At 31.6% G+C, this 13171-nt stretch overlaps 1 protein-coding gene across 4 annotated transcripts; it reads right to left on the reverse strand.

Annotated features, from left to right (window-relative positions):
• Window positions 1-1768: 1768 nt before the first annotated feature.
• LOC123202708 (PHD finger protein EHD3-like) lies at window positions 1769-7787 on the reverse strand. 4 transcript variants are annotated; one of them, XM_044618750.1, is made up of 7 exons: window positions 7659-7787; window positions 6794-6999; window positions 4920-5042; window positions 4494-4817; window positions 4163-4252; window positions 3979-4017; window positions 1769-3224 (listed from the first exon to the last, which is right to left on the reverse strand). In XM_044618750.1, the coding sequence occupies exons 2-7, from the start codon at window positions 6995-6997 to the stop codon at window positions 2256-2258; spliced, it is 1749 nt and encodes a 582-aa protein (XP_044474685.1). In that variant the 5' UTR covers window positions 6998-6999; window positions 7659-7787; the 3' UTR covers window positions 1769-2255. The 4 variants fall into 4 exon arrangements, with proteins under 4 accessions (XP_044474685.1, XP_044474684.1, XP_044474683.1 ...); XM_044618749.1 differs by having other exon boundaries at window positions 1769-3221; window positions 7629-7751; XM_044618748.1 differs by having other exon boundaries at window positions 7629-7751.
• Window positions 7788-13171: the final 5384 nt, after the last annotated feature.

Raw genomic sequence — 13171 nt, forward strand, 5'->3', positions numbered from 1 at the left:
CTTTTCCCCCAAGGTTTTTTCTTCTTTCTTCGACAATCAAAAGTCGTTTCTACCATCAGTCAGTCTTCCCACCATCTTCTCCTCCAACAATCAACCTTCCCCCTATACCAGTTTTGTCGAACAAAGACAAACCGTCTTTGTCTCCTCAACCAAACAGAGATGCGATCAATAGATCAGCATCAGACAAATCTTCTAATGTCGATCCATCAGTCAGACAAAGACAAATCATCTTCGTTCGACCAAAGAGACGAAAACAACATCATTCAACCCTAAACTGGTATGGGGGGAAGGCCGGCGGTAGGAGGAAAAGATGGTGGAAGGCCAACCGACGACAAGAATGGCTTTTAGTCAACAGAGAAAAAAGTTTTTAGGATTTAATAATAAAATGATAATTTTATCCTTTATAACTAATGATTTTGGTTAGATTTAACAGTCTATGGGTAAATGTTTAGATTTTTAAAACCCGACATATATATATTTTTGGAAATGGGTTAAACCTTGGGTGGGAATAGTTTTGGCCTTTATTTTATTCTATAATAAATTTATTATTAACACCGTTTATAGTGGGAAGTTTCAGATTCATTCATAAGATCATATTCTTTTGATTTTTCCCTAGTAATCAATAACAAAAATGAAAACCGCAATTCCTCTCTAATTCTGAGAAGTAAATATAATACGCTAATACATAAAAAAGATATAAGTAATGCTATATACATAATTTTATATATAAATAATAATATCTTATCATATAATTGGATAATTAAAAATTAAAGATAAAATAACACACAATCACATTGTGATACGTTATTGTTTATGTATAAAGTTATGCATGTAGTATTATTAAAAAGATATAATAAGAGCAAGATACAATTTTTCAATTAAAACACATAGTTTTGTTTTAGGGAATGTTGTTACTGAAATAAAATGATCCATCTTTTATTATTCATAAAGTGTATTTGGTTCGGGTATCGAAATATTATAATAAAGATAGATTAGTAAAAAGATTATTAAAAATATATTAGTATTATGTTTGATTAAATTAGTTTATATAAATAATTATTATATTTGATGATACAGTAATATAATAATCCTAAAACATAATTGTGCATAAACACCTTTAAATAAGTTAATTGAAAGTGTGAATACGGGGAGAAATCGCAACAAGTAAGGGGTAAGAGATTGGAGGAGCAATGGCAAGGGAAGAACAACTTAAAATCAAAAGGTGGGGAATTAGTGAAGAGTCCACCAGTATCGATGGAATCTACCTCAGTTTCATATTCTCAACTCGACAAAATCAACAAAATCGATATTGATTTTATGTTTCATATCGACGATGGCTAAGACTTAGTGTTCTAATCTCGTCTTATCTCATCTTCACTAAAGAATTCAAGTAGAAAAATCACAAATTGATAGTAAAGTCGATGGTATGGGTTAACCAGACAAGAAAGATTTTCCGAAGAATTCTATTTTCCATTTCTTCTGGTGATCTCTGTGATTTTTGGTGGGGGGTGTTGGCTGTGGTCAATGGTGGCGGTGAGTATTGGATCAGGGCATTTGTAATTTTATCTGAATAACAAAATTAAGTAGATAATCTTTTCACATATGAGGTCAAATTATTATCTGTCCTATCAATTTAATAATAAAATATTATTAAAATATTTTATTAATTGTATAACCAAATAACAAAATTATTAAATTATTATCTGTCTTACCAACTTAATAATAAAATATTATTAAAATATTTTATTAATTATAAAACCAAATAAAATAAATATTAATAATAAAAAATAAATTATCAAAATAATAAAATATTGTCTTGCAAAAAGCTACTAATGTAGCATATTTCTATGATCCAACTGCACAACACCATTATAAAACTGGAAAAAAAATCTTTCACATTAAGCTTCTGATACCACTATTATGTACCAATAGTACAAAATGTGGAAACAAGAGCAGCCATGTTAAATGAAACATTTCCGCCAACCAAAATCCAATGGTTCCCAGAAAATTCACTTTGGCAGGAACCAAAGACAATATAATGTCATCTCTCACACACTGCCAGCCACCAATATACAGCCTCCACCCTCCATATTCATGTCTAACCCAGAAGTCATGTATCAGAAAGTCAGCAAAATCGTTAACCTAACAAAATATTAGTTTTCCGAAACAATATGGTAAAATGAAATTCCTTGTATCAGGAGAAGCATCATAATAAAATCAAAATCATTTTTCACAAAACCCATCAAATATTAATCTTATCCCCTCTTCAGTTTAAACTCTTCTTTGCGGCCAAACTCTTCAAAATTTAAGGTCTTAGCTGCATTTAAAAGCATGTCCATTCCGCCTCTACCTCCATCTGATTCCTCCTCACTTTTCCCATTCAGATTCTTTTCAAGATTTTCATGTGATATATCCTCTTTGCTTTTCTTTTTCTGTCCATTTTCATATGCCTTTATATTCTTATCTCCTTTCTTTTTCTTTTCATTTTCATACACCTCCTTTACCCTGCGTATTTCTTTGAGTCCGGCTTCACATTTTCTGCAAAACCATCTATGCTTAGGAATTGAGCTGCGTGGCGGCTCCATACAATAGATATGGTATGCATGATCACAAGCTTCACATAAAACAATTTTATCATCATCTTTATCAGTAAAGCATCCTCTACACAGACACGAAGGGCAGAGCCAACGAGACCCATAGGATTTCGACTGTTTTGGTGTTAAACACCTATTATGATAGAGCTTATAGGGGCAGTAATCATGGTCACAGTATTGAAACTCATCGCACGATGCTACCCTAACTCCACAAATTCCACAAGGGTACATCAGGTATCTTTTCTCTTCAGATTCTTGGACTTCATCTGTATTACTGTTTGACTTACCTTCAAATTCAATAAATGTTTCATACGCTGGACTGGTCCCATCACCAACCAGAATTCCTTGGTTTGTGGGGGCATTCAGCGTCTCACACACTACACAGTTCTCATGAGGCGATCCAATGCCTTTTGCAGTGCAGCTCCCACAATACCAATTTTTCAGTGGGATCTCTTGAACAGCTGGCTCAATACAGGAAACATGGTACATTTCTTCACATGAATCACAAACTAGACAATCCTTCCCATCAGCCTTCTCCTCACAGCACCTGCAAGTGCAAACCTTATTCACACCACCTGCTTCTGGCTGTACCATTTTAGCATCAAAGTTGGTTTCTCCAGAAAACAACTGCTACATGGGAAAATAATTTCAATTACTCAGGACCAACTGAAATTGCATTTTAGTATATCATTAAAGGAAACAGAAGAAAGATCAAACTATGCAGTGCAAAATTCTAAAGTTCTTCCATCTAATAAACTCTAAGTTTCACCCTGTTACTCTGCAACATTACTTTTTTAACATAGCCCAAGTTATCTTACTCTCAATTTCACCATAACACAGAAATAATAGTTCACTATACCCTGAGTTTTCAAGATGTGTATATGTAACCTAAGCAAAATGGTGAAGCTAGATAAGTGTGTAGAGGAGAACTTTAAGCAAGATAAGTCTAGGATTGCAGCTGAGTTGGTTCAGGCCAGAAAAAAAAGGTTCCTACCAAAAGTTAAGATAAAACGATAAATTGAAAGTAATATATAAGACAAAACGGGGGACTGAAATTCTTTTAACAGTGATCAATTACCAAAACAAATTTTAACAGGAAAATGTTACCATCATTAAGAAGCACCTTAACAGCAATAAATGATATAAAATTTCATCAAGTCCAATTGTAATTATGCCCAAAAAAAAAAAAAAAAGTGTGATATTGCAAGTCATTTGAGACCTTCTGACTCTATATCCTCCAAAACAACAAATGCAGCCTAAGCGATCTAATAACTTATAGCGACCGTAAAAATGCACAACTATCTGATTCTTGAGGATTCAATTTATTGGTAATACCAAGTAAAGAAGACAGCAAATCAAATTGACATACATTAAGAAAGTTTACCTCATTTTTTTCTTCATCATACTTTATTGGGCCTCCAACCTGGAAGGAAAACATTAGAGAAGATTGAGAAAGAAGGTTTTATGAGTAACCATAAACAGGAAGAACGAAAGTTTAGAATCAGAAGAAAATGATTTAGTAATGAAAGAAAATATTTAAACACAGCAACATCAGTGAGCAGTCATACATGCTCACTGCAGGAAGTTCTTGAAAATTCTGCAACACTATTTGCTAGAGAAATCATTTCAGCACCAATCTCTTGAAGCTTTCCCCAAACCTAAAAGTAAAAAATATCAAAGCTAGATATAAAAGAGGTTTTAAAGTACTTCAGTTCCCTAGAACATGTTCTAAGGCCACAAAAAGAAGGTTGCATGTAGCAAAAGATTGACACATTAATAACACAATTGAGAATTATGCTATTTGAAAACACAAAGATTATATCACTTTTCCTTCCACCATTAATACAAGCTAGAAAGCAAATAAGATGCATAATTTTGGGAAAAAATTACACATATTACCAGTTGAATATCATCAACGAAACGGATAGGTGAAATTTCATAAGTTCCTTCTTTCATCCTTGCGTGAATCACACTAAAGTCGATAAATTTGTCAAACCTCAATCCTCCAAAATTTTCCTGGAGTAGCTTACAAAGTAAGCTGAACTTTTCAGAAATTAAAATATCAAAGAAAGCCCGCCGACACATATTGGTCATGATAGAAGGATTAGATGCATTTAAAGGGCCACCAGAGACAACACTACAACCTTTAGCTGAATACTGACATCCATTAAGAATCCCAGTTTGTGAGCATTTGTTCCTATCTTGACCATGAGTATCAGATCCCTAAGATAAAAATCAATTTTACAGATTTATCTAGAAAAAAAGGAAGCATAGAAAACAACTCATATCATAATGAACACAAGAAATTTCAGTCACAGTACAGACCTTAATTGTCGAGCAAACAATTTCTGGATCAAAGAAAAATGCTTCACGGATACACTCTTCTATACCACCCACACCTTTAAATGACCCAAGCATCTGAATTAGTACAGCATTTCTGTTTTTCCTCTGCAAACAATCAAATGAACTATTCAAAAAAGCCTGAAAGTTATCCTCAGATGGTGGTTCATTGCAGAATGCCTATGAGTATTTCCCACAGTTTCCTAACAATCAAAAGGACATCAGGTTGGTTCTATGATGACAAGAAGCATCAGGAAAGATCTTACAAACTGAACATTAAGTAATCATTGGGAAAAGAAGATAGACAATTATATTTTCCATCAATGAAATTAAATTACCATACTGACACAATTTGCACGGGTTATTTTCATTTCTCATGGACACATGATGCCTATATAAAATTGTTCACAGATTTAAAATTTTTAAATTGATTCCTAGGGTAGCGCTATTTTCCATTACTCTCAAAGCCTATCTAATATAGCAAACATCTGACAACTTTAAGGTTCACATTCCACAGAATTAAATTATATCCAACAATATAGTAGCCAAAACATGAAACAGTGACACTCAAAAATGGAGATCCATAAATTGCCCCGTTTTGTTCCTGAACACCCATCTAAGAAAGCAGGATCTTCATCCACTATTTTGATAGCAATAACAAATAGTACAAAACCAGGCCAATTATTCGAGGTAAGCAAGTACATTCATTTGCAAATAAATTTAAATTTTCATTAACTTCAGTCGTATGACTACACACCAAACTCTTGTCCAAAACACATACCTTTGTTGGATTATGTGCCACAATTAATGATGATTCTACAATACCAAGTCATTTCAGCCATTCATCAATTTGTAAAACACCAAGTGTCATGTAATAAGATAAACTGAAAACATTAAGAAAATTGCAGAAAAAAATAAAATTTGGATGGCTCATGGCTCAAAATCAAACAATCATATCCATGCATTAGCATATTTATTAATCGATGTGCCAAAACTCTATAGGCCTGGAACATCAATACCTTAAACTCCTTTAAAGATCACATATGCTGATAGGGACACATGTGAATACATTTTCTTTCTAAAAACTATTCACTAAAGATGACACAACATGCAATTGAATTGTGAAAAAAAAAAAATTTGATATCAAAATTTCAAGTTTGCGCAAAGATACTAAAGAGCATATAATTCTCTGTAATGATATTTGGAATTTTATGTTCAAGTTTTTCTTCACTATAATCTCACTGCATCACTAAAGAAGCAATTGTAAGCTTTGCCCAATAGAGATGGTTCGGCACAGACTATTGTGCTAATAGCTTCCAAATATCATAATTTTAAGATACACTATAAATTCCAGCAATATTTCTGACAGATACAGAATATAGTACTGTCAATTATGCACAAGGAACAGATTATAGCCAAGCATTAGAATGATATTTGTGAAGATTAATACAAGCCACTCACTAAGATTGCAATGGGTTATCTAAATTACATAGTTGAATCCATATATATGTATGTGTTCATGTGCAACACATGAGAAAACACAAGATATAGGAATGCCTAAATTCATAAAACTTTTAATCTACCTTAATTATCCATTAAAGTAGTCCTACTATAAATTTAGGAATGAAAGATAAATTAGTTAGCTAAAGCTTTTAACATTAGCCAACTTTTCTCAATGTGTCTAATTCAAAACAGAGGGTTTCAACTCACTAGAAGCACTAAAACAAATTTTGCATCAATTCCAAGCCATTTTGGTCCTTGAACACTTTGAAAGAAAAAACAAGTTTCATGATTGACTATTAGAAAGAAAAAAAAAATTGATCCTCCAAGCTTAATCACATATGTTCTAGGAGACATACCTGAATTCTGAAGGAATCCTCCAAAAATTTGGCTTCTTCAGTTGACCTTACATGCTTCCGCCTCTTGTAGGTCCGAAAACCCTCACTTGCAACTGACCTCCCTCCACCAAAATCCTGCACCCTTCCAACTTCTATCCCATTAATCCCCCTTCCTCTTTTCAACCACTCTGTATCACCATTGCTTGTTCCCTCTTCACATCCCATCACTAAAAAAAATTAAAAAATAAAGAAGCAAAATATTAGAGAAATAAACTTTTATGAGCTTCTCACCATAAGATATGGTTTTAATGTAGCAAGAACAAGAGAAGATAAGAATTTAACATAAATTACAATAAAGCCACTCAGCTAATAAAATCAAAATATAAGACAATGGACTTAAGCCCTCATCCCTGTGTGATTTCTAAGAAAGCATCGAAACTTAGAGTTTCCTTATTATACCCACATGGAAACATTCGAAATTCACATAAATTATTAGACACCCACTTCATAATATTGACTAAATTGACAATAATTACCCGAATTTGAGCCAGTAGAGTTTTATAAACAGAAGTCGTTTTCTTTATAGTGAAAACACTGGCAATGAAAGTAAAAAAGCAAAAATCTGCATCTCAGCCCCTATATTGTTTCAATATATGAAGTAACAAGAAAAAAATAAAAATAAAAACCAAGTACTTGAACAAAGCTCTATTGGGTCCAACTATTTTCTTCTAGAGTCAAAATCCAAAAAAGAACAAAAAATAGATTCAACCTGTTCAGTGCTAGTTTAAAGTTGTGTTTCCACCATTAGATTAAAGTAAGTTGTCAAACAACAAAGCATAAGAGAAGCAGAACTTACTTGTTAAGAGAGATAAAAGGTTATATTCACCTGAGTTAATAAATTTCTTCAAGCCCTAAAAATCGTAACAAAAGATTCTGTTTATGTCAGATGTCCTGGCTCTTCAACTCTTATCTTTGCTTTTAAAATTTTCAGTAGTGTTTTATAACCCGTGTTTTTCTTCAATTTATACATTTGGCGTCGGGTCTTCTACTAGCGACCCGGTTGTGATGAGTGGCACCAGGCAGCCGGTGCTTTGTTATGGGCAGGTGTCTGTTACCGGTGGAATAGAGTATTTAAAAAAAAAATAAAGGCAATATTACATATATTGAGTGTTATAGTATTCTTAATTCAAAATTATTTAATTATATGATAATACACATAAAATATGTATACATTCGTGTACTAAAAATAGATATTATAATTTTATTAAAAAAATATGATAAACCCTAAATCGAATATCTTCAAAATAACTTATCAACAATAGAAGCATCATTTTTTGCTTCTACCTATAGATAGTTCTCCCTCATCTAGAAAAAATAATTTTTTAAATTGGCATTTCTTTCGTATCATCTGCCTATAATTTGGTGTTAGGAGAAGGGCTCCTATAGAAGATGCCAACTATTGTCAATTTTGACATATTACTCTCCAACATCTTTCAAAAGGCAAACAAATCTCTTGACGTACTTACCTTAGGCAAAGTTAGATAGTCATGTTTCTACATATATACCAGTGTAGTCTATATATGGCTCGTGTCATGAAAAGGTCAATTTAGTTATAGATGTCTCTCAAGGTTTAGAGTTTAATCTGTTAAGAGTAAACAATATACGCTATAGAAATGTCCATTGGCAACACACTTCTAATCTCTAGAGTAAAGAGGTCTCTCAATCTTAGGCAATGTGTTTTCTTTCTTCACCCTGTATTTCCTAGGAGCAACTCTACTTATCTCGTGGCTTCAATATAAAATGTACAACTCCCATCACGAGTTGACAACTTACAATGTTAATTCTTGATGTGTTATCATTAACATATAGTTGAAATAATCAAGTATGCCACCCCAACGACAAGAGTAGGGATACGAATCCCTTTAATGGCTAATTGTGTTAAAGAATGTTTGCTTTTCTAGTGACCATCACTTTCACTAAAGCGAGTAACGGTTATGTGCCCACAAGCAGAGAATCTTAAATCCTTTCCAAAGCATATAATGCTCTGGATTTCTTGTTTCCCACCACAGGCTCTTCTAGTAGCGATGACAACAAGGTGCATTTGGGTAATAGCTCCTAGAGTCATATTTGATGTGTGATATGCATTAGACCTACAATTGTTTATTAAGACAAATATCGAGTAACAAGAAAGATACCTCTTTCGTTGTCCAAAAATACTATATACTCAATGTCATGTCCATTACACCCTAACTGGTTAGCTTTATATTAAGACTTGTAAGTCACCTTATCACTAAAAGTTAAAAAAATATATATATTTATAATCAATTTTACTTCATGTTGTATGCAATAAATGATGTTTAACCTAGTCAGTATTTTTTCAATCCCAAAAACTAGGCCTTTAATCATGTAAGTGATTGTCTATAAACCATATCATATGACTCAACAATATTTAAATCATAAAATCAAAACAAAATATCACATTATTACACTACATAAGTTTGGCCATTACATGGCCTTCATACAAGAAAGCAGTTCTTCATCAAATCAAATACTACAACCATCATTAACATGAAAATAATTGAAAACTAAGTATTAAAAAAGTGAAGAAAACTTCCTCATATTGACTCAAGAGATGAATCTGGCACGTCTAGTCCCCTTTTGATCTTCTCAAGCCCTTAGTCTTTATAAAATGTACAGCCTCGTACAAAATCTAGACCAATATTTATAAAATGTCTCTTAACAAGGTAAAGTTGTTCCTATTTTAGATGAGTTCAACAATGTGATGCCAAAAGAGGTTTGGTGATAGTGGAGTTGTCTTTGTAAAATCCTGTTTGGCTTGTCTTGCCACTATGCTTGACATTAGAGGAGACTAGAGCCGAAGAGTTGTCATGAATGCCAACAAATTTCGATTCTTCTCATATTCTTATCACTCATTGTATTTCTTTGCGTGCTCTTCTCTTTTTTCTCAGTAAATGGCTGCCCCTTCTCTTCCTCATTCTCTTTCCCCTACAAGACAACACGCTCTCCATGTCAAGTACTTGTATTGGGGTAATAGAATTGACTGCCCTGGTAAAATTTGTAAATCTTGTTCCAGCTTTGGTTTTCAAGAACCAGCCTTAGGTGTGCCCCTGAAGAAGCCATGTCTTTTTTTTTTAGAAAAGAACTTTGGTCATGCCTTCTAGGATCCATATCAATCCGATGCACAATGAGAAAGGCATCCTTCATCAATCTAACAATAAAAGTTCAGAGGAAAGGTGGACAGATAATTCTTGTGCTATTAGATCTTGACTAATACTATGTGTATACACTTGATGTATCAATAAATGATTAAATGTTACTTGGGTTTTACAAATGTAACAAAAACTTTTGCTTATTAACCAAACTACGAACCATCTGTCATGATTTATGGAATGCAAGGTTCAAAAAATGGTAGTGTTATACTACTGTCATATTCATTTCACATAGCAATGGCTATAGAAAAATTGAGGGATGTAGCTGAACGGATATAGGCGCTCCTTAGTGATTATGATGTCAAGCATGCTTGTAGAGGCGATATGCTCAAATCCATGAAGGACAAGAATGGAGTTGATAGGACCTTGCATCTAATGTTGGATCCAAACTAAGTTAGCTTAAACCGGGTTGGCTCAGTTTCAAAAACTAAATTAATTCAATTCAAATCAGTTTAAATTTAAATCGAGTTTAAACTAAAAGGGTCAATTCATTTTTTAAATCAAAACAAACTCAAATTATAAAGAGTTTGACTTATTTAGACTATTGAATAAGAGAGTAGTTCAATTTAATTCAAATTTAACTCGTAATTTTGTATTAAACAATTATCAAAATAACATCATTTTATCTCTTATTAAGTAAAATAATATCATTTTGTTAATAAATTATGAATCTGGGTTATTGATTTAAACCATAAATTTGAGTTATAAACTCGAATCAAATTCAAATCAAATTATTTTTTATTTAAATTAAATTCAAATAAAAAGATGTTCGAATTCAATTCTATTTACATCCACCCTTATCTGCATCCTCATGGACAGGGATAAGCGCCCAAACTTTATCCTCTACTAGATTAAAGAATGGGTTCCACTAGGGCGAACTATTTTGAGTGTTTCAAATGAGAGAACCCTTAGGGGGCGTTTGGTTTGGGTAATGTTTTATTACCAAAATAGAAGTATTACCTTGAAGATAAATTACTTAGAAGATTACTGGGTATAAATGATTACTATATTTGATAAAATTTGATAGGTATAAATAATTATTGTGTTTGGTTAAATGTAATAAAAGATTACTAGTAAATTATTTTACTTAAATGTCTTTAAATATAATTATTTTTAAATATTTTTTATATTATTTGTCATATTAATTAAAAATAAATTTATTTTTATCTCAAAAAATTAATAAATAATAATATAATTATAATAAACTCAAGATTACCTCAGTAATCTTTAAATACCTAAGGTGAAGGTGGTAATCAGATTAGCACCTATATTACCTGTCACGCCAGCATTAGTAATAGAAGATTATTGTAATCTTTTATTACTGATAAATCAAACAAGGGAATAAAAGATAGATTATCAATGTAATCTTAAAAGACGTCAACCAAACGCCCCCTTAGATTTTCATATATTTGAAAAGAGATTGAAAATATTTTAGATTTAGGACTCGGGATATTCGCTCATTTCAGTGTTGTTTTGAAAAAGAAATAAAGTATTTGTGTCTTCTATATTCTTTGGCTTTTTCATAATAATCAAATAGTAAATAGTATCGTATATAAAAAATTTAATTTTTTATATCATATATTAAGTATCATATCGTATCCTATAATACAGTTTTTTTAAAAAATAATAATTAAAAAAATCTAATTAACACATTATTATTTTAAAAAATATCACAAATATTTTTAAAAATTTAAAATTTTTTATATATACTCTTAATTATATCATTATTTTATTTAAAAAATATATTCATCTATATCAATAATATGTATTATATAATAAAATATGTATCTTAACATAAAATTTGTATTATATTATATAATATATTTATTATATTATATTAATTTAATATATTTTATATTATATATATTATATATTATATTATATAATAAAATATATATTATATAACATAAAATATAGGTATTATTTGGTCCGGGTATGGACGGTTTTTATCCCAAAATATAATAGAATTTACTGGCATAATCTTTCACCAATTTGTTTTTTTTTTTTTTAATTGAATGATGACAAACATGATTCCGATAGAAAAATAATCCTTTCTCCCTTGTTTAGACTTGAAAGTGTCATATTTTTAGGCAAAACCCAAGGTTAAAGGTAATTCAAAAGTTATACACTTAACTTTAAAAAATTCAAACTTTTACTCATATGTAAAATTCTATTTAAAAACTTAGTTAATATTAAAGATAAAATCATTATTTAATCAAAAAAATTAAAACAATTAAAGCTTTATTATATTTTCCTTCCTCAATTTAAAAATCTAACAATTTGTCTTTATTTTAAATTTGAAAAGTGATAAATTTACCCCTAAAATTTTGAAACCATCTATCTCTGACCTTGTTGACTCTCCCTCCCAACTTATCTTCTCTTGTCAACTTGTTTCCACCCACCGATGAAGATGAAATCATCTTCGTCAAAGGTAATCGCTTTAATCGTTGGATGAGAACAAATCGATAGAGAGAGATAACCCGAGATGAGAAGATAAACATGGTCAAAAATGACAATGATTTCAAAACTCTAGAGATGAAATTGTTATTTTTTAAAAGTCAAAGGACAAATTTTCATCCATTAACTTTTCAAAACCTAAATACCTACATATTTGTTAAAATTCAATGTTATGAATAAGGGTAAAATTGTCATTTAGTTAAAAAAACTAAAAATAATTAATTTCCTCCTAGGTTTATAAATTTGAAATTTCCTCCCTTGAAGGTTTGAAAAATCACCTTTTCCCCCTAGGATTTTGAAACTGTCACCTAAGACGGCAGAGTTCGTCGTCTCCGACCGCATTGCTTTCACTTTGACGGATCTTGGCATCATCCAGAAACATCTTTGAAGAGTATAAGCATGATAGAAGTGGTCGAGATCTGTCATGGGACTGATCTACACAAAGCGCAACGATCCATCTCACGACAAATCTTCGACGACGTTGCTTCCAATTGCCGCCTTCGTGGCCTCTTCGTGATTGTGTCTTCATCATGGAGGCTAAAGGAAGCTCCAATAGATGAAAGGTTAACCAGAGAATGTCATCAAAGAAGGCATAAAACCCTAGGGGGGAAATGGTGATTTTTCAAACCTTAGGTGGGGGAACGGTAGTTTTTAATATTTTTAGTTAAATAACTATTTTACGCCTAATTTTAACAGTGATTTTAATAGATGA

This window comes from Mangifera indica, chromosome 19, assembly GCF_011075055.1.
Source record: "Mangifera indica cultivar Alphonso chromosome 19, CATAS_Mindica_2.1, whole genome shotgun sequence".
Classification (NCBI taxonomy): Eukaryota; Viridiplantae; Streptophyta; class Magnoliopsida; order Sapindales; family Anacardiaceae; genus Mangifera; species Mangifera indica.